At 37.5% G+C, this 26,198-nt stretch overlaps 1 protein-coding gene across 5 annotated transcripts in view; it reads right to left on the bottom strand.

Moving 5' to 3' along the window:
* Positions 1–504: 504 nt before the first annotated feature.
* Positions 505–26,198, bottom strand: part of LOC120865396 (zinc finger protein 25-like) — a 28,582-nt gene continuing 2,888 nt past the window's right edge. For all 5 annotated transcript variants that reach the window (XM_040242673.1, XM_040242674.1, XM_040242671.1 and 2 more), the window contains 4 exons: positions 6,914–7,040; positions 6,525–6,620; positions 4,617–4,680; positions 505–3,838 (listed from right to left, as the gene is read on the bottom strand). In XM_040242673.1, the coding sequence (XP_040098607.1) occupies positions 2,785–3,838; positions 4,617–4,680; positions 6,525–6,620; positions 6,914–7,040 (1,341 nt within the window). In that variant the 3' untranslated portion in view covers positions 505–2,784. The remainder of the gene's footprint in view (positions 3,839–4,616; positions 4,681–6,524; positions 6,621–6,913; positions 7,041–26,198) is intronic.

Here is a 26,198-nt window from a genome sequence, read left to right on the forward strand (position 1 = left end):
AATAAGATGGCAGGATTTAGATTGGAGCAGCATTTGACAATGGCACCCCACTCCAGTACTCTTACCTGGAAAATCCCATGGACGGAGGAGCCTGGTGGGCTGCAGTCCATGGGGTCGCTGAGTCGGGCACGACTGAGCGACTTCACTTTCACTTTTCACTTTCACTTTCATGCATTGGAGAAGGAACTGGCAACCCACTCCAGTGTTCTTGCCTGGAGAATCCCAGAGACAGAGGAGCCTGGTGGGCTGCTGTCTATGGGGTCGCACAGGGTCAGACACGACTGAAGTGACTTAGCAGCAGCAGCAGCAGCATTTGACAATTCTATGAAGTATGGGCAATAAAGTAATTTTACTAGTTATGTAGCTGGTGGGTATTTTTGTTGTTGTTCAGTTGCACTAGTTAAGTATGACATAAAGATGTATTTTATTATGTGATAGAAAATTAAAAAATGATACAGGGAAAACTGGCCATGGACATAGAAGAAAATATAGGAATACTGTGAGTAGGGATCAATTAATTTAGACAATGTTTATTTCATAATTTACTGCTACATTCCATCAGGGTATCTGTTTTGATGCTATGACAGTCCAGCAGCTAAAACATATCTTTGAAAAACAATTCTAATGCTTATAGTCTTGTAACATATATATAATGCACGTAACAAAGATATTGCAAAAAACCTCCATCTACCCACAAACTGATATATGTATAATTTCTGAAACACATACCATATATAAAAATATACCTCTGTGTTGGCTGTGATGCTTTCAGCTCTAAGAAAACTTGAGTTTGTAAGGTACTAGAAAGTATCTTAGGCCCTGTGGGGCATATGGTCTTCTTCAGCCTACTCAGCTCTGCTACTGTAATGTGAAGGCAGCCACAGGCAAAACAAACATTTTTTATTAGTGTTCTAACAAAAGTTGAATTTACAGACACATAAGTTTGAATATCGTATAGTTTTCACATCACAAAATAATCTTTTTCAACCATTCAGAAAGGTAAAACATTGCAGGCAGTGGGCCAGATCTGAATCACTTGCAGAAAAATGTACAACCAAATCAAAGCAAGGCACTGCAGCAGTAAAGTGAGGGGCGAATGCTGGTAGCCAACCTTTTATTTTGCAGAATAATTCAAGAAATACAAATTATTATGATAGTATCTAACATATAGCTCTTTGTTTCAGACACTAATCTAAGTGCTTTAAAAATATTAACTCATTTACAAATCAAAGCAATCCTATTATCGCTTTTTTATGAAAAAGGAAACTGAGGCACAGAGAGGTTAGGTGCGTGCCTCATACTAGAAACAGCCTGGGCAGTAGGACTCAAAAGTCCATACTCTTAACCTCTATGTCATGTTGCTTCTAGTAGAAAGAAAAAGGTAGTGAAGAACATTTATGACTCTCACACAAAATATAAATTCAGACAGCTCTGCAACTTGCTAAAACAACACTAACATAGATATTTCTTCACACAGTATTATTTTTTATTGTGTAGGGATTTTCAGCTGTTTTTAAAAATGAACTTTTTTTGTTTAGTTGTTAAGTCACGTCCAACTCTTTTGTGAACCTGTTGACCAGAGCCCTCCAGGCCCCTCTGTCCACAACATTTCCCAGGCAAGAATACAGGAATGAGTGGGTTGCCATCCCAACCCAGAAACTGAACCCATATCTCCAGCACTGGCAGGAAGATTCTTTACACTGAGCCACCAGGGAAGCCTTTTTCCTGTAAATGTATCCCTAGTGTAAAATTTGGCCAACCATAAGAGAGTTGCAAATTTTACAGAAACATTTTAATATTCTTTCTGAAGGATTAGTTCAGTAAAATCCTTATCCATTCAGAAATAGGGGGGAAAAAGATACATTATAATTTTAAAAGAATACTACACTTAAATATACATTCTGTTAACAACAGGAGTCCCTGATGAGACTAAATGAGAGATATCTTCATACACATAAAAGTTACTGAACTAAATAAGGCTACATATTTCACTGTGTACAATTATGGATGGGTTCACATGCACATCAAACATCCACAGTCTGTGTTCTGTAGCACACTGACATTCACACGTAATTCCTACATACTAAAGGACTTTTCACATGTGTTAATGATGTCACATTTTTCAATTTATTTGTGCTTTTTACAAAACTTCATATACCTGACATTTGCAGGTTTCTTTAAAACAACCTTGTAATCAGATTTCTGCAACATGACTCCTAGTATAAGTAGTTCCCTTGTACATATTCTCTCAGAATTTTTGTTTAAAAGGTTTCACACATTTAAAATATTTTTTAAAAAGGTTCTGACATTCACTGAAACATCACTTCTTGATAAAGCCTTCCATGTATGTTGTAATCTTTGTGATTATCTCCTTTTAGAATGTTCTAATGAGTCCAACTGGTATAAAAAGATTTCTGAATGCTCAGGATACTGATAGAAACTCATTTATGATGGCTACCCTGACAGAAATTTCCTGATATTCATTTTTCTTACAGGATTTCTCTTGTATGGTTTAAATGTTGTACAATAAAGTATGACTTCTGAAAGAGAGGTTTCCCTCATGTTTTACCATTTGTAGTGTTTCTACCATGTATGTTGTCTGAAATTTAGTAAAAGTCTGACATATGGTGAAAATTTCTCCCTAACAGATTTATAGAATTTCTCCCCATGATGAAAGAATTAGCTAAAATTTTCCCATATTGATGATATGTCTTTGTCTTGTGTGAGTTATCTGATTATTCTGAAGGACATATTCAGACAGAAGAATTCTCCAATTGATATTGTTTATAAGCTTTTCCCTTCTGTGTGTGTCTTCTGATGTGCAGTGAGTTTTGATTTTTGAAAAAATGTTTCCTTACACTCCTTACATTCATAGGGTTTCTCTCCTGTGTGTTTTCTCTGATGTATAACAAAGTGTGACTTCTGAGAGAAAGATTTCCCACATTCCTTGCATTCATAGGGTTTCTCTCCTGTGTGAGTCCTTTGATGTAATCTGAGGACTGAATTCACAGAGAAAGATTTACCACATTCATTACATTCATAGGGCTTCTCCCCTGTGTGTTTTCTCTGATGTTTAGTGAGGTCTGATTTATAGTAAAAGGTTTTTCCACATTTATTACATTCAAAGGGTTTCTCCCCTGTATGAGTTCGCTGATGTACTGTTAAAGCTGACTTCTGGTAGAAGCATTTCCCACATTCCTTACATTCATAGGGTTTCTCTCCCGTGTGAGTTCGCTGATGAGTTTTGAGGTGTGAATTTCTAGAGAAGAATTTCCCACATTCCTTACATTTATAGGGTTTCTCCCCTGTGTGTGTTCTCTGATGTACTGTGAGGTGTGATTTCTGGGAAAAGGACTTCCTACATTCCTTACATTCATATGGTTTCTCCCCTGTGTGTGTTTTCTGATGTACCATGAGGTATGCCTTAACATAGAAGAACTTCCCACATTCAGTACATTCAAAGGGTTTTTCTCCTGTGTGTGTTTTCTGATGTTCCATGAGGTGTGGCTTCTGGTAGAAGGATTTCTCACACTGATTACATTCGTAGGGTTTCTCTCCTGCATGAGTTCTCAAATGTCTACTGAGAGATGACAGATGGTAGAAAGTTTTCTTACATTCTTTACATTCATAGGTCTTCTCTCTGGTAGGAGTTTTTGGTTGTCTTGTGAGGTCTCCATTCTGAGAGTCGGATTTCTCACATTCGCTGGGTTTGTCCTTTGAATGAGTATGCTCATGTATTATGAGGATAGACTGCTGGTAGAAGGACTTTCCACATTCATTACATTTATAGGTTTTCTCATTGGTATGAGTTTTCTGATGTTTCTTGAGTTCTCCATTCCTAGAGAGAAATTTCCAAATTTGTTAATGTATAAGACTTTGGGGTGAGGGGGTGGGGGTTGGGTCTGCTGTGTATATTTTCCAAGTAACTCTGAGAACCGATTTCTAGAGGTTTTTCCAATATTCATTAGATTCATAGGGTTTCTCCATTGTGAATATTCTATGTTGACATATACTGTGGTTTAACATCTGGTAGAAGGTATTTCACTTGCATTATATTCTCCAGGTTTCTCAACTGCCTGAATTTGACTTTGTATAGTAAAGCCTCTATTATTATGTAAATAAGAAGAATCAAAAGGCTGTTTCAGAGTTTTAATCTCCTGATCTTGAATTATAAAAGGTCTCTATTATGAAAGAGGGCTTTCCCATTTGGATTATGTTCTTTGGAATTTGCTTCAGTTTTCTCATTTATCATTAACTAGTGGAGAAGGCAATGGCACCCCACTCCAGTACTCTTGCCTGGCAAATCCCATGGACAGAGGAGCCTGGTGGGCTGCAGTCCATGGGGTTGCTAACAGTCAGACACAACTGAGTGACTTCCCTTTCATTTTTCACTTTCATGCATTGGAGAAGGAAATGGCAACCCACTCCAGTGTTCTTGCCTGGAGAATCCCAGGGACGGGGGAGCCTGGTGGGCTGCCATCTGTGGGGTCACACAGAGTCAGATACGACTGAAGTGACTTAGCAGCAGCAGCAGCAGTGCTGTTCCACTTCCAGTACCCCTATTAAGACTCCTTCTTAAAAAGCTTCTAATCTGAAAATTGAATTCTTGAACTTGCCTTGAATTTTCAGCTTGGCTTTCCGGGCATTTTGCTCCTTGGTCATGAGTATTGCATAGGTCTTCTACAAAGGAATCCAAAATTTAATACTTTATACATCTTAACACATTATTATGGTCATAGAGTGGATTCTTAGGTTTCAAGCTATTATTCTCAAATGAAGGAGTTCTTAAGTGCAAACTTCCTCTATCTCAGGGGCTTAGAAAAAACATATAAATAACACTAAAACCTGCTATAGCAAAGAGGGAGAGATCTAGTTATAAATTCAAGTAACTTTGACACTACAAATATGACCTTAAAAACTTGGAGGAGAAAGTGAAGACAAAAAAAAAAAAAACAACCCACAAAGAATAGGGAGCAGAAAACGAAAGGTATTCAAAGTGCTGCTGAACAAGAATGTGAGACTTATAGTGCATGATGTGAGCCCATTAAGGACAATGAATAGTAAGTAAGGTGATAAGGAAAATTAGTAGACAACTGTGTTCACTGGAAATATCAAAGGAAAGATTACATTAGATGAAGGAGCTAAGTATAGGTCTTTACCCACTCAAACTTAGTTTACAGTGTTAGGATTTCTAGTAATTAGACTATAAACTTCCACTTTATTCCTCTTTGCCCATACCCAACAATCTAGATGTCAACACTAAAGTGACCTTCTCAGAACATCCATTTCCTCATGTTTAGAGGAAAATTCTTCTCTTTCTAGTTGGCTGGTTCAGAAGACCCAGAAACACACACATCCAAAAGGAAAGATTTAAGAAAAAGCAGAGTACAACCCATCCCACAGAATGAATTCTCAGTTGTAGCACCAGAGATTTTCAATACCGCCAAATACTGCATCTGTGACTCAACACTACTCTTATTCTGCTTTTACATCTTAGCTCCCATATCTATGCTTCAATTTTCTACATGATCTTTAAAGGGTAATTATTCAATGTCATTCTAGAATCTTTACAGACCTTCATGTTTATTCATTTTTAAATGCTTGAAAGAAAAGTGAGCTTATGAGTAGAGATTTGGGGTTAGAATTTCATGGCACTTGTAAGGAAAACATAGTTATTTGATAGGGATGTGTGCAAGGTTAACTTGGGATACTCATGAAATAAGATCTTATGTATAAGAAGCATTTAACAGACCAGATAAAATGAAGATTAGCACATGTTTTGGGGCCACAAGGAAAAATAAGATGCAGCAGGCAATAAAGGGCCAGACTAGTTCTTGACAGAAAATTAGGTGTATTTTGTATCAGCTCTGAAATAATATAGCTGATGAAAGGCATAATGATTTATAATCCAATTTCAGAGATTAAAGAGAGAATAGTAAATTAAAATGGGTGCTGAAAATCTAAGACATTTTATTGTTAATGAAAGGAGGAAAAATGGTACTTGAAGATTTTATAAGGTAGATTTTATAAACACTTTAAGATTATAGCTGCATACTTTAATGGCAAGGAGTAACTGGAAATTCTAGCAAAAAGACAAAATGAGAGTTTAAGTGAAAGAGAAATAAATCTACTTTAAAAATGTCAAGCAAAAGAGGGAATGTTTTTTTAAACAAAAAAATCAACTATCTCCATCTGTCCCACACAAAAGAGGGAATTTAGATGGGGAGAACAAAAACTGGAGATGTGATTTATGTTGCTTACATATGCAGATCAAGTATCCTCAATCATTTCCAAAAGTTTAGGGCATTTAAAAAAGAGATTCTTGAAAAAAAAATTTCAAAAAGTCAAAGGCACCAATTCCAACCCCCTTATGGAGAAGGAAATGGCAATCCACTCCAGCACTCTTGCCTGGAAAAATCCCATGGACAGAGGAGCCTGATAGGCTACAGTCTATGGGGTCGCAGAGAGTCGGACATGACTGAACGACTTCACTTCACTTATACAACTTATACTTTCTAACTTACCAGGGTTGTTCTGACGTGGAAATTGTACTTCTAATATCCATGGTTCTTTTCCTTGCTTCAACTTGAAGATTGCATTTGGTCTATTTGCACAATAGCCTATTAATAGAAAAGATAAAATAACACAAATTACTTGGAATACAGCAACTCTGAAGGATAAGGAAGTGCAGGTTAGGATCAGAACAATGAAGGTCTCACAAAGATTTGGCAAATTTATTCTATTAGGGGAATGCATGGGGACACAAATATTTTTCTGGTACCTAAAATGGATTCATCAACTTTGACCCTGAAAACAATGCCAATATTCAACCCTACAGGGGATTTACAAATTCCAGTAAGTGAGAAAGGAAATGCAAACTACTGGGAGTTACAGATGCAGAAGATTTCCTCACCCACTGAGATGAGGTGACTGTAGTTCTCCTGCATTACTTCTCTGTATAGGGTCCTCTGAGCAGTGTCCAGCAATTTCCATTCCTCCCGGGTGAATTCCACAGTAATATCCTTAAATGTTACTGGTCCCTGAAACAACATATTTCAATTCAAACTGAAGTGATCAAAATAGAGTACCATTAAAAAGACAGGTAAACTAGCTGTTAATCTGTTAACTACAGGATTTACTCTGGAGAATTAAGATATACTGCTACTCTGTATCCTGTTTTACACATATATAAAATATCTGTTCAGTATATATTTACTAAGATATCACTCCATGCCTAGAACTCTGCTAGAGATACAAAGATGAATGAAAGCAACTATTCTTGTCATCAAGGAGCTTACATTCCAAGCGAGAGGCAAAGATTAAATTCATAAATGCAATATGCATAGCAGGTGCTATGACAGAAGTATGTACAAGATAAAAGATGGTCAAAAAGAATGGCCAGGATGGTGGAGAAGGAAGACTCTGAGCTCACCTCCTTCCACAGGCACACTGAAATTACAACTATTTACAGAGCAACTATCTTTGAAAATTATCTGAAGAGTAGCAAGAAAGATTCCCTAAAACTAAAGATATAAGGAAGGAACCATAATGACCTAGATAGGAGGGGTGGAGACACCCCTCTAGTAGTCAAGACCCACATCCCTGAGTAGGTGACCCACAAATGGGAGGCTAGTCAAAACTGTAGAGGTTCTCCCCAAGGAGTCAGAGGTCCAAGCCCCACATTGGGCTTCCCTGCTGGGGGGTCCTGCACCAGGAAGACAAACCTCCCAGAACACCTGGCTTTGTAGGCCAGTAAAACTTGAGAGCCAGAGGGCTATAGAAAACAGACACTCCACTCTAAAGGACATAGGCAAAATCTCACACGGTCCAAATCATAGTGCAGAGGCAGTAATCTGAAGGGAGCCTGGCTCAGACCCATTTACAGATCTTGGAGAGCCTCCTGGAGAGTCAGCAGGCAACTGGAACTTCTCTTGAAGACACAGACACTGGTAGCAGCCACTTTGGAAGCTTGTTCTACCATAAGGACATTGGTTCTAATAAGCACCATTTTGGAATCCTCCCTCTAGCCTATTAGTACTGAAGGCTTACTGGCCGACCAGTGAGCCATCACCAATCCCAGTACACTTCAGGCTATTCTGTCAGCTGCATTGGGTCCCAGTCCAGGAACCCCATAGGACATGCAGCCAGCCAGGCAGGGACCCAGTCTCTCCCAACAGTGGGCCAGAAGCCACTGACTGAGGCAGGATCTGGCTTCCAAGAGGGCTGAGGGTCAACCCTGGCTGCTAGTTTGCCCATAATAGTCAAGCCCACAATAAGGAAGGATTCATGTAGCCCATACATAAAGAGTCCTTAGAGCTTATAGCTCTGATGATCAGAGAAGCATATACTGCTGGGTTTCTCAGAACATCTCCACTTAACTTCTCTAAGATTGGGAAATGTAACCAACTTACCAAATGCATAGATATAAAAAGAGAGGATTAAGCAAAATGAGACAGAAAAACATGTTCCACACAAAAGAACAAGACAAAACCTCAGAAGAAGGACTAAATGAAGTTGAGAAAGCAATCTACCCGATAACAATATCTTTTATGAATACCTTTAACAAGTTACTAGTAAATCAAATCGAGCAAAATAAAAATATTAGATTATAATTTACACCATGACTTTGTGTGATTTATCCCAGGAATGCAAGAATGGCTCAACATACTAAAGTCAATCAATTACATTAACAGAGCAAAGGGGGAAAAGTAGATCATTTCAGATGATGCAAAAAAGCATTTGACAAAATTCAACACTTTCATGATAAAAACATTTAGTAGACTAGAAGGAAACTCCTTCAAAATGATAATATTTTTAATCCACCTCTATCCCAGCTAACTTTATACTCAATACTGAAAGACAAAACTACACATAGAATATCCCTAAGAATCCACAAAAATAGAGCTAATAAACAAAGTCAGCACATTTCAGAATTATAAGATCAACACACAAACATCAGTTGTGTTTCTATTTACCAGTAACGAAAACCCAAAAGAGAAATTAAGACAATTCCATTTAATGTAGCATCAAAAAGAATAAAATACCTAGGGATAAATCTACTCAAGGAGTATATAAGACTTACACACTGAAAACTGCAAAACATCACTGGAAGTATTAAAGAAGACCTAAATAAAAGAAATGATAGTATGTGTTCATAGACTGTAAGACTTAATATAGTTCAGGTGACAGTACTACTCAAAGGAATTTATAGAATCAATGAAATCGCTATTAAAATCTCAATGACTCCTGCACAGAATTAGAAAAGCCAATCCTTAAATTTATATGGAATTGCAAAGAGTCTCTAACAGTCAAACAAAACTGGGAAACAGTCTTAAAATCTTACCGTTAAAAGATGACACAAAAAAAGAAGACTACAGGCCAATATCACTGATGAACATAGATGCAAAAATCCTTAACAAAATTCTACCAATCAGAATCCAACAACACATTAAAAAGATCGTACATCATGACCAAGTGGGCTTTATTCAGGGATGCAAGGATTCTTCAATATCTGCAAATCAATCAATGTAATACACCACATTAACAAATTGAAAAATAAAAGCCATATGATTATCTCAATAGATGCAGAGAAAGCCTTTGACAAAATTCAACATCCATTTATGATAAAAAATCCTCCAAGAAAGCAGGAATAGAAGGAACATACCTCAACATAATAAAAGCTATATATGACAAACCCACAGCAAACATTATCCTCAATGCTGAAAAACTGAAAGCATTTCCCCTAAAGTCAGGAACAAGACAAGGGTGCCCACTCTTACCACTACTATTCAACATAGTTTTGGAAGTTTTGGCCACAGCAATCAGAGCAGAAAAAGAAATAAAAGGAATCCAAATTGGAAAAGAAGAAATAAAACTCTCACTGTTTGCAGATGACATGATCTTCTACATGGAAAACCCTAACGACTCCACCAGAAAATTACTAGAGCAAATCAATGAATATAGTAAAGTTGCAGTATATAAAATCAACACACAGAAATCCCTTGCATTCCTATACACTAATAATGAGAAAATAGAAAGAGAAATTAAGGAAACTATTCCATTCACCATTGCAACAAAAAATAATAAAGTACTTAGAAATATATCTACCTAAAGAAACAAAAGACCTATATATAGAAAACTATAAAACACTGATGAAAGAAGTCAAAGAGGACACTAATAGATTGAGAAATATACCGTGTTCATGGAGTGGAAGAATCAGTACAGTGAAAATGAGTATGCTACCCAAAGCAATCTACAGATTCAATGCAATCCCTATCAAGCTACCAACAGTATTTTTCACAGAGCTAAAACAAATAATTTCACAATTTGTATGGAAATAAAAAAACCCTCGAATAGCCAAAGCAATCTTGAGAAAGAAGAATGGAACTGGAGGAATCAACCTGCCTGACTTCAGGCTCTACTATAAAGCCACAGTCATCAAGACAGTATGGTACTGGCACAAAGACAGAAATATAGATCAATGGAACAAAATAGAAAGCCCAGAGATAAATCCACACACATATGGATACCTTATCTTTGACAAAGGAGGCAAGAATATACAATGGATTAAAGACAATCTCTTTAACGTGGTGCTGGGAAAACTGGTCAACCACTTGTAAAAGAATGAAACTAGAACACTTTCTAACACCATACACAAAAATAAACTCAAAATGGATTAAAGATCTACATGTAAGACCAGAAACTATAAAACTCCTAGAGGAGAATATAGGCAAAACATTCTCTGACATACATCACAGCAGGATCCTCTATGACCCACCTCCCAGAATATTGGAAATAAAAGCAAAAATAAACAAATGGGACTAATTAAAATTAAAAGCTTCTGCACAACAAAGGAAACTATAAGCAAGGTGAAAGGACAGCCTTCAGAATGGGAGAGAATAATAGCAAATGAAGCAACTGACAAAGAGTTAATCTCAACAATATACAAACTCCTGCAGCTCAATTCCAGAAAAATAAACAACCCAATCAAAAAATGGGCCAAAGAACTAAACAGACATTTCTCCAAAGAAGACATACAGATGGCTAACAAACACATGAAAAGATGCTCAACATCACTCATTATCAGAGAAATGCAAATCAAAACCACAATGAGGTACCATTTCACGCCAGTCAGAATGGCTGCTATGCAAGTCTACAAGCAATAAATGCTGGAGAGGGTGTGGAGAAAAGGGAACCCTCTTACACTGTTGGTGGGAATGCAAACTAGTACAGCCACTATTGAGAACAGTGTGGAGATTCCTTAAAAAACTGGAAATAGAACTGCCATATGACCCAGCAATCCCACTGCTGGGCATACACACCAAGGAAACCAGAACTGAAAGAGACACGTGTACCCCAATGTTCATCGCAGCACTGTTTATAATAGCCAGGACATGGAAGCAACCTAGATGTCCATCAGCAGATGAATGGGTAAGAAAGCTGTGGTACATATACACAATGGAGTATTGCTGCTGCTGCTGCTAAGTCACTTCAGTCATGTCCTACTCTGTGCAACCGCATAGACAGCAGCCCACCAGGCTCCCTCGTCCCTGGGATTCTCCAGGGAAGAACACTGGAGTGGGTTGCCATTTCCTTCTCCAGTGCATGAAAGTGAAAAGTGAAAATGAAGTCGCTCAGTCATGTCCAACTCTTCACGACCCCATGGAATGCAGCCTACCAGGCTCCTCCATCCATGGGATTTTCCAGGCAAGAGTACTGGAGTGGGGTGCCATTGCCTTCTCCATATACACAATAGAGTATTACTCAGCCATTAAAAAGAATACATTTGTATCAGTTCTAATGAGGTGGATGAAACTGGAGCCTATTATACAGAGTGAAGTAAGCCAGAAAGAAAAACACCAATACAGTATACTAACGCATATATATGGAATTTAGAAAGATGGTAACGTTAACCCTGTATGCGAGACACCAAAAGAGACACAGATGTATAGAACAGTCTTTTGGACTCTGTGGGAGAGGGCAAGGGTGGGATGATTTGGCAGAATGGCATTGAAACATGTATATTATCATATGTGAAATGAATCACCAATTCAGGTTCGATGCCTGATCCAGGATGCTCAGGGCTGGTGCACTGGGATGACCCAGAGGGATGGTATGGGGAGGGAGTTGGGGGGTGGTTCAGGATGGGGATCACATGTACACTCGTGGCGGATTCATGTCAATGTATGGCAAAAGCAATATAATATTGTAAAGTAATTAGCCTGCAATTAAAATAAATAAATTTATACTAAAAAAATAAAATCTTACTATTAAAGCCTCAGTATCAAAACAGTGTGACTGGCATAAAGACAGACATATTGTCCAATAGATAGAAACGAGAGTCTGAAAATAAAACCATACATCTATGGCCACCTCATTTTCAACAAGGAAGTCAAAACCATTTGATGGAAAAAGAATAATTTCTTCAACAAATGACACTGGCAACTAGATGACCACATGCATAAGAAGAAAACTTGGCCTCTACCTCACTGCATTTAAAAAAAATTAATTCAACATAGATCATTGACCTAAATATTAAGAGCTAAAAATATAAAACTCAGAAGAAAACATAGGAATAAATTTCCTTATCTTGAATTTGACAACAGATTCAAGATATGACACCAAAATGTACAAGCATTAAAAGAAAAATAAACTGACCTTATCAACTTTAAAACTTTTACAGGGACTTCCCTGGTGATCTAGTATTAAGACTCTGTAGTTCCAATAGAAGGGGCATGGGTTTGATCCCTGGTTTGGGACCTAAGATCCCATATGCCACACAGTGTGGCAACCAAGAAAATATAATAAATAAATTAAAATTTGCATGCATCATAGAATAGTACCAAAATAGGAAAAAAATATAACACAGAATAGAATATTTGCAAATCATATATCTGATAAAGGTATATTATCCAGAATATATAAAATATACTTAAAAATTCAATAACAAAAAAACCCCGGCAAAAAATGAGCAAAGAAATTGAGCAGACATTTCTCTAAGTTATACAAATGAGCACATGAAAAGATGCTCAACATCATCATTAGTCTTCAGGGAAAAGCCAAATCAAAACTACGATGATATCACTTCCCATTCATTATGATGGGTGTTAAAAAAAAAAAAAAAAAACAGAAAATAACAGGTAATGGGGAGGATGTGGAGAAACTGTAATCCTTATACATTGCTTGTGGGACTATAAAATGGTACAGCTGCTATGGAAAAGTTCGTAACTCGAAAAGTTAAATATACAATTAGCATTCGGTTCAGCTCAGTTGCTCAGTCATGTCCGACTCTTTGTGACCCCATGAATTGCAGCATGCCAGGCCTCCCTGTACATCACCAACTCCCGGAGTTCACTCAGACTCACATCCATCGAGTTGGTGATGCCATCCATTCAGCCATCTCATCCTCCGTCCTCCCCTTCTCCTCCTGACCCCAATCCCTCCCAGCATCAGAGTCTTTTCCAATGAGTCAACTCTTCGCATGAGGTGGCCAAAGTATTGCAGTTTAAGCTTTAGAATCAGTCCTCCCAAAGAACACCCAGGACTGATCTCCTTTAGCATGGACTAGTTGGATCTCCTTGCAGTCCAAGGGACTCTCAAGAGTCTTCTCCAACACCACAGCAGTTCAAAAGCATCAATACTTCGGCGCTCCGCTTTCTTCACAGTTCAACTCTCACATCCATACATGACCACTGGAAAAACCATAGCCTTGACTAGATGGACCTTTGTTGGCAAGGTAATGTCTCTGCTTTTGAATATACTATCTAGGTTATCATAACTTTCCTTCCAAGGAGTAAGTGTCTTTTAATTTCATGGCTGCAGTCACCATCTGCAGTGATTTTGGAGCCCCCAAAAAATAAAGTCTGACACTGTTTTCACTGTGTCCCCATCTATTTCCCATGAAGTGATAGGACCAGATGCCATGATCTTAGTTTTCTGAATGTTGAGCTTTCAGCCAACTTTTTCACTCTCCTCTTTCACTTTCATCAAGAGGCTTTTTAGTTCCTCTTCACTTTCTGCCATAAAAGTGGTGTCATCTGCATATCTGAGGTTATTGATATTTCTCCGGGCAATCTTGATTCCAGCTTGTGCTTCTTCCAGCCCAGCGTTTCTCATGATGTACTCTGCATATAAATTAAATAAGCAGGGTGACAATGTACAGCCTTGACGTACGCCTTTTCCTATTTGGAACCAGTCTGTTGTTCCATGTCCATTTCTAACTGTTTCTTCCTGAGCTGCATACAGGTTTCTCAAGAGGTAGGTCAAGTGGTCTGATATTCCCATCTCTTTCAGAATTTTCCACAGTTTATTGTGATCCACACAGTCAAAGGCTACAACCCATCAATTCCACTTCTAGATACATACCCAAAAGATTTGAAAACAGATACTTGTACACAAAAGCTATAGTGACACTATTCACAAAAGCCAAAAAGTGAAAGCCACCTAAATCTCAATCAATGGATGAACTGATAAACAATTATGGTATAAACATCCAGTGGAATATTATTTTACATGAAGTATTGATGCAAGGTATAGGGTAAATGAACTTGAAAAACATGCTAAATGAAAGAAGCCAAACAGAAAAGGTACATATTATATGATTCCACTTATATGAAATATTCAGAATGGGTAAATGCACAGAGACAAGGGCTGCTGCTGCTGCTGCTGCTAAGTCGCTTTAGTCGTGTCTGACTCTGTGCGACCCCAGAGATGGCAGCCCACTAGGCTCCCCCGTCCCTGGGATTCTGCAGGCAAGAACACTGGAGTGGGTTGCCATTTCCTTCTCCAATGCATGAAAGTGAAAGTGAAGTTGCTCAGTCGTGTCTGACCCTCAGCAACCCCATGGACTGCAGCCTTCCAGGCTCCTCTGTCCATGGGATTTTCCAGGCAAGGGCTAGGAGAGGGAATAGGTTAACAACTGTTTAATGGGAATGGGGTTTTCTTTTGGGATGATGAAAATGTTTTTGAACTATATGTTGTAGTGGTCCCACAACATTGTGGATATACTAAATTGTACCCAATTGTATACTTTAAAATGGTCAATATTCTGTGAATTTCACTTCAATTAAAACCAATAAAACCTTCTAACAAATCTGAAGGCCCAAATGGTGTCAATGGTGAATTCCACGAAACACTGATGGTGAAACAATACCAATTATATGTAATCTTCCCTGGTGGCTCAGACAATAAAGCGTCTGCCTGCAATGCGGGAGATCTGGGTTCGATCCCTGGGTCAGGAAGATCCTCTGGAGAAGGAAATGGCAACCCACTCCAGTACTCTTGCCTGGAAAATCCCGTGGACAGAGGAGCCTGGTAGGATACAGTCCATGGAGTCGCAAAGAGTTGGACATGACTGAGTGACTTCTCTCTTTTCTCTTTACCATAAAACAAAGAGGAGAGAACTGTTCTCAATTCATTTTATGAAGCTCATATTACCCTGATACCCAAACCTAACAGAAACATTACCATAAAAGAAAACTACAGTGGAGGTTGGCACCTGTTTGTACCAGATCAAGAGTGCTGGTTGTTAAATTTTTAGCAATTAATTAAAATTATTTTGTAGCTTGAAATTAGCCACAGCAGGGGTGTTTATACCATAGAAGTTGGTAAACAATACAAAACCAGGTTTCTCTCTCAGTACCCAAAACTCTGATCATTAAACACTTACCAGCATATTGACTACCAACCAGTATCTCTCATGATTATGATACAAAAATCTTCAACAAAATATCAGCAAATCCACTACCTGATTTCAACACTTATCACAAAGCTGTATTAATTGTGTTATTAGCAAAAGGATAAACACTCAGGATCAGTGGAACAAAAATAGTGTGTCCAGTAATAGAACCACACATATAATTTTGATAAAGCTTCAAAAGAAATTCAGTATTGGATAAACAGTCATTTCAAAAAACAGTGCTGGAACAATGGACACTTAATCAAACTCCAGACTTTCACCAGTCTTTTCTTTAATGTCCCTTTTTCCATCCCATGATCTAATTCAGAATACTATATTGCATTTAGTTGTCATATCTCTTATGATTTGTGACAGTCTTTCCTGTATTTTATGACCTTGACAATTTTGAGAAATACTAGACAGATACTTTTTAGAATGCCTTTTAATTTGGATTTTGTCTAGTGTTTTTCCGTTTGATTAGACTGAGATTAGACTGAGATTCTCTGGGAGAATAACCCAGAGCCCTTCTTATCACAGTATATCAGGGGGTACATCATATCACAGGTGACGTTAACCTGGATCACTTTCTAAGGTAATGGTTGCCAATTTTCTCCACTATAAAGTAACTATATCTCCTTTTCATACTCTATTCTTTGAAAGCAATCACTAAGTCTAGCCTGTATTCAAGAAAGGAGGGAATAGGCCCCATGTCCAAAAAGGGGTAGAATCTAGATATATTATTTGAAATTCTTCAGAGGGCTCTCTTCCCATTTATTTATTCAATCATTTACTTACATCACTGTGGTCTCAAATATTTATTGCTTAGGGTTAGAATCCAATACCATGTTATTTATTTTGTTGCTCAAATTGTTCCAGCTTTGTTATAAGTCCAGTGGCCACAGGACTAGAAAAGGTCAGTTTTGATTCTGGTCCCAAAGAAAGGCAATGCCAAAGAATGCTCAAACTACTGCACAATTACACTCATCTCACACACTAGTAAAGTAATGCTCAAACTTCTCCAAGCCAGGCTTCAGCAATATATGAACCATGAACTTCCAGATGTTCAAGCTGGTTTTAGAAAAGGCAGAGGAACCAGAGATCAAATTGACAACATCCACTGGATCATGGAAAAAGCAAGAGAGTTCCAGAAAAACATCTATTTCTGCTTTATTGACTATGCCAAAGCCTTTGACTGTGTGGATCACAATAAACTGTGGAAAATTCTGAAAGAATGGGAATACCAGACCACCTGACCTGCCTCTTGAGAAACCTGTATGCAGGTCAGGAAGCAACAGTTAGAAGTGGACATGGAACAACAGACTGGTTCCAAACGGGAAAAGGAGCATGTCAAGGCTGTATCTTGTCACCCTACTTATTTAACTTCTCTGCAGAGTACATCATGAGAAATGCTGGATTGGAAGAAGCACAAGCTGGAATCAAGATTGCTGGAAAAAATAACAATAACCTCAGATATGCAGATGACACCACCCTTATGGCAGAAAGTGAAGAAGAACAAAAGAGCCTTTTGATCAAAGTGAAAGAGGAGAGTGAAAAAGTTGGCTTAAAGCTCAACATTCAGTAAACAGAGATCATGGCATCTAGTCCCATCACTTCATGGCAAATAGATGGGGAAACAGTGGCTGACTTTTATTTTTTGGGGGCTCCAAAATCACTGAAGATGGTGACTGCAGCCATGAAATTAAAAGACGCTTACTCCTTGAAAGGAAAGTTATGACCAACCTAGACAGCATATTAAAAAGCAGAGACATTACTTTGTCAACAAAGGTCTGTCTAGTCAAGGCTATGGTTTTTCCAGTGGTCATGTATGGGTGTGAAAGTTGGACTATAAAGAAAGCTGAGTGCTGAAGAACTGAAGATTTTGAACTGTGGTGTTGGAGAAGACTTGAGAGTCCCTTGGACTGCAAGGAGATCCAGCCAGTCCATCCTAAAGGAGATCTGTCCTGAGTGTTCACTGGAAGGACTGATGTTCAAGCTGAAACTCCAATACTTTGGCCACCTGATGCAAAGAGCTGACTCATTTGAAAAGACCTTGATGATGGGAAAGATTGAGGGCAGGAGGAGAAGGAGATGACAGAGGATGAGATGGTTGGATGGCATCACTGACTCAATGGACATGAGTTTGGGTAAACTCTGGGAGTTGGTGATGGACAGGGAGTCCTGGCATGCTGTGGTTCATGGGGTTGCAAAGAATCAGACACTACTGAATGACTGAACTGGACTTGCCATGAGAAGTTCTTTGGGGTTGGTGCCTATGTCCATTTGACATGTTCCCATCACTGTGCTTTTGAGAATTCCTTAATTTCTAATATTACAAAATGCTCTGGGCTTATTTTACGTTAGCCTTGCCTTTGCCCTAGAATCAATCATTTTCTCTGTGGAATTCTGGTTCCTTTTATTGTAGAATGATATTTAGAAACCAAGATCTGTGTGCAAGTTTTGCTCATGGCTACTGAGATGTCACTGCTTATAGGCCCTCTCAGCAGACAGTAAGTACATGTATGTTTGCATATTAACTCATGTACATACACATCTTTAATTTTTTCTGTATCATATACATGCTAAGTTAATATGTGTTAAGATAACATATATCATTTGCTTTTCAATAAATGGCAATGAAAAAAATAGGGATCCATACACAAAAGTGAACTTTAGTCAGTAATTTCACCTTCATAGAAAAATCAAGTATAGATCTAAATATAAAATGTTAAACTACAAAATTTTTTAGAAGAAAAGTCTTTGTGACTTTAAAGACATTTTAGACATGATACCAAAAGAAATTAAAAAGAAAAATCTGGAGTTCATCACATTTTCGTGAAATACACTGTTAGGTGAATACAAGATTAGCCACAAATAGTGAGGAAAATATTTGAAAATCACAAATCTAACAAAGTATTGTTCTTGTATACAGAATACATAAAGAATTTTGAACATTCATTAAGAAAACAGCCCAATTTAAAAATGAACAGAAGATTTGAAGAGACACTTAACAATAGAAGATATATGGATAACACAAGCACATCAAAAGATTTTCAGTATTATTAGTCATTAGAAGAATGCATATTAAAACCACAATGGGATAGCAAAGCACACCTATCTAAATAATTTTAGAAAAAAAGCAAACTGAAATACCAAGTGCTGACAAGAATGGGAAATAAGTGGAACTCTGATACATTGTAGTAAGAGCACAAGCTATTCAAGAAAACAATTTGGCAGTTTCTTATAAAGTTAATTATAGCAATACCATATGACCAAGTAAGCACATGCTGAAGTATTTACCCAAAGAGAAATTAAAATCTGGGTACACACAAACATCTGAATGCAAATGTTTATAACAGCACTTTTTGTAATTGCCCCCCCAAACCAAAAAACCTATATATTTTTCAACTGGTATATGGGGTACACACATACAACTGAATTCTAATTGTTTAGTCAACAAGTCATATCCAACTCTTTTGCAGCCCCATGGACTGTGGTCCAACAGTCTTCTCTGTCTGTGGGATTTCCCAGGCAAGAATACTGGAGTGGGCTGCCATCTCCTCTTCCAGGGGATTTTTCTGACCAGGGATCAGACTCGTGTCTCCTGCATTGGCAGGCAGATTCTTTAAAACTGCTGAGCCACCAGGGAATTACTGTATGATCCAGCAATCCCACTTCTAGTTATGTATACAAAAGAATTCAAAGCAGGGACACAAACAGATATTTGTACACCAATGTTCATAATAAAAGCATTATTCACAATAGCTACAATGTACAAGTAACCAAGATGTCCACCAACAAATGTAAACAAAATTATGTATATTACATAAGCAAAATGTAATATGTATCAAACAATGGAATATTATTTGGCCCTAAAAAGAAGGGAATCCTTTGACATGCTACAACATGGATGAGCCTTAAAGACACTGTTCTGAGTCAAATAAGCCAGGACAAATACTATAGGATTCTACTTATATGAGGCACCTGGAGCAGTCAAATTCATACAGACAGAAAGTAGAATGGTGTTTCCCAAAGTATGGGGGGAATGGGAGTTATAGTTTAATGTGTGTGGAGTTTCAGTTTGGGATGATGAAGAGAGTTCTGGAGGTGGATAGTGGTGACAGTTGCTCAACAATGTGAATATACTTAATGCCACAAAGCTATACATTTAAAATTTGTTATGATGGTAAATTTTGTTGTGTATCTTACTACAATTATAAATAAATCAACTACACTTCAATTTTGAAAAAGAAAAAGAAAAGCAAAGAAGCAACCCACCACAAACACAATAAAAACAGCTATATGAAAGCATCAAATATTAACTTAAACACTAGAATTTGAAGGGTAAAGATCCAAGGGCTTCCTTGGTGGCTCAATGATAAAGAATCCATCTACCAATGCAGGAGACACGGGTTTCATCCCTGATCTGGGAATATCCCACATGCCTCAGAGCAACTAAGCCCACATGCCACAACTCTTTAGCCTGTGCTCTAGAGCTTGGGAACCAAAACTACTGAATCCTCACATGCCCTAGAGTCCATGCTCTGCAGCAAGAGAAACCCACACACTGCAGCTAGAGAGTAGCTCCCATTTGCTGCAACTAGAGAAAGTCTGCGCAGTAATGAAGGCCTAACACAGCCAAAAATAAATATTTTTTAAAAGATCCAAGAAAAAAGTGAAATTAATTGAGATAAGTCCTACCCCTGCTTAGAATTTTCAGGGCATTTTCAAATTTCATAGTCAGGATAAAAATGTAAAGCAAAAGCACCTCAGGGCTAGCATCTCTAAAATAAGGACAAAGAAACAATTCCTTAATAGAATGTAGAGGAGCAAAATAAAAAGTGATCTTACCTTAACAATGAGAACAAGCCCCTAACCTAGAAAACTGTTTTCTAAAGTCAGAGATCTGAGAATCTAAAGGCAAACAAAGGAAAAAATTCAGAAGAGACAAATATTTCAAAAGCAAACAGAAAACCACAGTTTATTTCATTCTTCAGGGCAAGCAGGTAAGAGAGGAAACTGTTCAACTTTTAATAAACATTTAATGTTTGCTTATGATCTTGTGTGATGTATCAGAATCCCTAAGAACTCTGGTCACAAAGCAAGCCAACACCAACTTGCCAGTTGACACTACCTGGTAATTGAATGGGGATTTCATATTCAAGAGGTCCCCAAACAGAAGCTTTGTATCTGCAGAACTTCTTTACTTCCTATCAAATGTCACAAAGTGATGTTTATTTTAAGCTGAGGAAGCAGTGTCTGGAACCAAAGGAAAGCATTTATATGGATGCTCTGAAATACAAATACTATCTCCCCCCCTCAGTCAGTTCAGTAGCTCAGTCGTGTCTGACTCCTTGTGACCCCATGGACTGCAGCACGCCAGGCTTCCCTGTCCATCACCAACTCCAGGAGCTTGCTCAAACTTATGTCCATTGAGTTGGTGATACCATCCAAGCATCTCATTCTCTTTCACTCCCTCTTCTCCTGCCTTCAATCTTTCCCAGCATCAGGGTCTTTTCCAATGAGTCAGCTTTTTGCATCAGGTGGTCAAAGTATTGTAGTTTCAGCTTCAGCATCAGTACTTCCAATGAATATTCAGAACTGATTTCCTTTAGGATTAACTGGTTTGATCTCCTTGCAGTCCAAGGGACCCTCAAGAGTCTTCTCCAACACCACAGTTCAAAAGCATCAATTATTTGGCAGTTCAAAAGCATTAATTCTTCGGTGCTCAGCTTCCTTTATGGTCCAACTCTGACATCCATACATGACTATTGGAAAAACCATAGCTTTGACTAGACGGACTTTTGTTGGCAAAGTAATGTCTCTACTTTTAAATATGCTGCCTAGGTTGGTCATAGTTTTTCTTCCAAGGAGTGTCTTTTAATTTCATGGCTGCAGTCACCATCTGCAGTGATTTTAGAGCCCCCCTCCCCCCAAAAAAATAAAGTCAGCCACTGTTTCCCCATCTATTTCCCATGAAGTAATGGGACCAGATGCCATGATCTTAGTTTTTTGAATGTTGAGTTTCATGCCAGATTTTTCACTCTCCTCTTTCTCTTTCATCAAGAGGCTTAGTTCCTCTTCACTTTCTGCCATAAGGGTGATGTCATCTGCATATCTGAGGTTATTGATATTTCTCCCTGCAATCTTGATTCCAGCTTGTGCTTCATCTAGCCCAGCATTTTGCATGACGTACTCTGCATATAAGTTAAATAAGCAGGGTGACAATACACAGGGGATGACAGAGGTTGATATGGTTGGATGGCATCACCGACTCAATGGACATGAGTTTGAGTAATATCCAGGAGTTGGTGATGGACAGGGAGGCCTGACATGCTGCAGTCCATGGGATCACAAAGAGTCAGACACGAATGAGTGACTGAACTGAACCAAACTGAATACACAGCCTTGATGTACTCCTTTCCCAGTTTTAAACCAGTCCATTGTTCCACTTCCAATTCTAACTGTTGCTTCTTGACCTGCATACAGATTTCTCAGGAGGCAGGTAAGATGGTCTGGCATTTCCATCTCTTTAAAAATATTCCAGTTTGTTGTGATCCACACAGTCAAAGGCTTTGGTGTAGTTAATAAAGCAGAAGTAGATGTTTTTCTCTAAGTACATGGCAACAACCCTCCAAAGGCTGGAAGCAGGGCACTGGGATAGAAAGAGATGTCTCAGGTGCTAAAAGCTCTACAGGGTAGGAACTCCTCAGTCACCTGAAAGAAAAGCTGAATTCTATAAAGCACATCAATGGAGCTTTGGTAGTGTTCACCACCCAAGCCCTGCTGAAGGGAAAGCCTTGATACTGCCCTCAAATCATCTGATGTTGGCGAAGAACTGTGTCTAATTAAAGCCCAGGACCAGCTCAACTACATATGTGATTTAGCAAGCAGAGGAAGGGATGTGCCTTTTTCTGGAGGTATTATTTACTTAATCTCTACTGTACTTTTACACATAATGTCTAGCACTAAATAAAAAAATAGGAGACATGCAAAGAAGTAGAAAATTTTGATTCATACTGAACAAGGGAACCTACTGAAACAGACTTACAGATTAACCTGGATGTTGCGATTAGTAGATAAGGACTTTAAAGTAATTACAATAAAACAAAATAAATAAAATTAAATGACCTACTGAAAAAAAAAAAGAAAATACAAGTGAAATAATGGGGAATCTTAGCAGATAAAGAAAAACAAAGAGAAAAAAAAACAGGAATTTTTAGAACTGAATAACACAATATCAGATGTGGATTTTACAGGCTTATGAATGAAGAACACTAACAGAGCAAATGAAGGAAGCCATAAACTTGAAAAAAGTCAGCTGAATAGAAATAGCCAACCCAAGGGACCCCACACACAAAACAAACCTCAACTAGCTACATCATCTGAACATTTGGGACAGTATGTACATAGTTCAACATTTGTGTAACTGGAATTTTAGAAAAAAAGGATGAGGCAAAGAAAATATCTGAAGAGTGAGTTCTGAGACTTAAAAAAAAATGATAAAAGGTAACAACCCATAAATCGTTGTCATTCTTCAAAAGAGATAAATACAGAACAAATCATGCCTATGTACATTATGGTCTAACTATTGAAAACTAAAGAGAGAATGAAAATCTGAAGCACAGAGGAGAAAACACATTATATTCAGGTGGATAAAAGTAAGATGAAGACAAGTTTCTCATCAAAAACAACAGAAGCCAGAAGACAAAGAAATCCTAAAAATGCAGAAACAGAAAACTCTCAACACAGTTCTATACCTAGCAAAATATCATTCAAAAACCACAGTGAAATAAAGACTAGCTAAGTAGATTTGTCACCATCAGTGTGGAAGTAATACATGAAATAATAAAATAAGTTGCTTAGACTGAAGGGAATATATACCAGAGAGAACCGTAGACCTGTAGGAAGGAATAATGAGCTCCCAAAGCAGATATATATATAAACAGTAAGAGTTATTTACACATGTGCGCACGTTTCTTTAGAATATTAATATTGTTTAAAGCAAAATAACAAGTATTTGGGGTTAAAAAATATAAAAGTGAGATATAAGGACCATAAGGTATGAGGGTATAAAGAGAATTATACTGATAAAAGTTCATTACACTGTTCATGAGTATAGCATTTGAAGACACCATTATTTTAATGGTGCATGTTGTAATCTCCAGACTAAGGAGTAAACAAAATAACACATAAAGCTTCAAAGTCAATAAAGAAGATACAATGCAATACTCAAAATACTCAAATAATCCAAAGGAAGTACAATAAATCTCATTAGGATAAAAAGAAATATACATAAAACATACTAGAATAAAAGTTATCTTGAAAAGCAGCTAGCCCCAAACAAATTTACTTCAAAGTTAACAGGTGAATTTTCAATAGTACTAGTAGTAGAAGACAGTGAATGCTTTAAAGGTAAAAACTGTCAATCAAGATTTCCACACACATTAAAAAGCTCTTTGTAGATATTTCATATAGAGAAAACTGAGAATTTCTACCAGCAGATCCTCACTAAAACAACAGGCAAGCAGAATAAAAACAATAACTAAAAATGCTATTTTCAAACAGATAAAAGCTGATGCCAGTAGAACTTAAGAGATGCAAGAAATAATTAAAGATCTTCTAATTTGGCCAAAATGCCTTAGAAAATCAAACTCTCTGCATAAAATAAACTTTTCCAAGAGTTTGTAGTGATGACTGCACTTAAAATTATTTCAGAAAATAAAAAGGTTACTAATTATTTCTGTTGTCCCAAACTGACCGTTCAGCAGTAAGTTACAGAGACTAAGGTAAGAAAAATGTCATGTGCCACCCCTGAATTAATACTATAAGGAAAAAATTTAAATGTGTTCAATACTGACCAAAGCAGAACTGTAGAATAGGTTAAAATTTTCCCTCTTTCTAGAGTCTCTATTTTTCCCACATTCAAGCCCAAAGGCTATGATTTCTAGTCAATAAAAGAAAATTTCCACACTGAAAATTTATGGCATAGTGGTAATAACACTTCCCAAGTTGGCTGAGAGGATTATGTAAGACAAACTACATCAAGCACTTACCAAAGGGCCAGGAATTTCATTAATTGCTAAGTATGCTGTTTTGTTTTTAAAAATTATGTTCAAAAAGCAAAGAAATGGTTACCACAGAATTCAGAATTTTCTCTGGTTAATGGTAGGATGAGATCTTAAGGAAGGGTACACAGGGCAATTTTCATTGCTTATGTCAGACAGGACATAGAGTGGTATTACTTAATTAGTATTCCCTAAATTATACCTATATGTTATGTATATTATTTGGACTGCATAAAGTATGATTTTTAAAATAATTTAATGAATAAAAAATTAATTTCTATAGCCAATAAAATCCTACATATTCTACTCCCTCTACCTCTTAGACCTTAAGTTTCACTGCTGTCTCCCAAGTTCACCTCTCTCTAGTTTCAATGTCCTAAATACTGTTTCTGGAACATGCCTCATGGTGTCTGCATCTGCTTTTCCATCTATGAAGAATGCTTTTCCTCCAGATTTCTACCTGGATATCTCATTTAATTCAAGATATTCCTCAAATATTACTTTTTAGAGTGGCATTCCCTAATCAACTTATTCCTTCTTCCTCACTTACTTTTAACATGCTGTTCTCTTACATTGCTTGAGTTTACCTTTGAGCACATACATCAGAAATACTGCTCAAATATTGACACACTTTATTAACATTAAAAATCACATTCATTAATACTCTTATCCATCTCATCAGAAAAATCTTTATATATTAGCATTTGTTAACTTGGCAAGTTTTCCAACATTCTGATTTTCACTTGAAAGCACTTTTAATGTTAGCAACAAATACAAACAGGTATTTTCCATCATTTGACAGGCTCACTTCACTCATTTTTGAGAAAATGTATGAATACCACGTGAATACCATAGTTTGTCGGTCAGTTGCTCTTTCACATAAAAACGAGAGTTTATGAAAAAAAGTGGCTAGGTGAGCTCACATATCAATCACTTTAAGTGCTTTTCCTCAAGACAACCAACCATCACATACCAGTATGCAGCAAATTTATGAACTTTCCATTTTATCCCACTGGGTAAGAAAAAGATGTGTACTCAAAGGTCAAGATTTAATAAAATTAATAATTTTTACTGTTTCATCAAAGACATCCTTAAGTAAAGGTGGCAATTTTTTTTTAACTATGCAACCTATTGTGGAGGAATATAATGTCATTGGTGTCATCATCCTGATTTATGCCAGACAGGCAGCTGTGCTTTTACACTATCAGTGCTAATTTCATCAGTGTAGAAGCCAATTTGTATCCTGGTATTATGTTTTGACAGAGAAGGCAACGGAAACCCACTCCAGTACTCTTGCCTGGAAAATCCCATGGACAGAAGAGCCTGGTAAGCTGCAGTCCATGGGGTTGCAAAGAGTTGGACACGACTGAGCGACTGCACTTTCACTTTTCCCTTTCATGCGTTAGAGAAGGAAATGGCAACCCAGTCCAGGTTCTTGCCTGCAGAATCCCAGGGAT

Source organism: Oryx dammah, unplaced genomic scaffold, assembly GCF_014754425.2.
Source record: "Oryx dammah isolate SB20612 unplaced genomic scaffold, SCBI_Odam_1.1 HiC_scaffold_6, whole genome shotgun sequence".
In the NCBI taxonomy this organism is placed as follows: Eukaryota; Metazoa; Chordata; class Mammalia; order Artiodactyla; family Bovidae; genus Oryx; species Oryx dammah.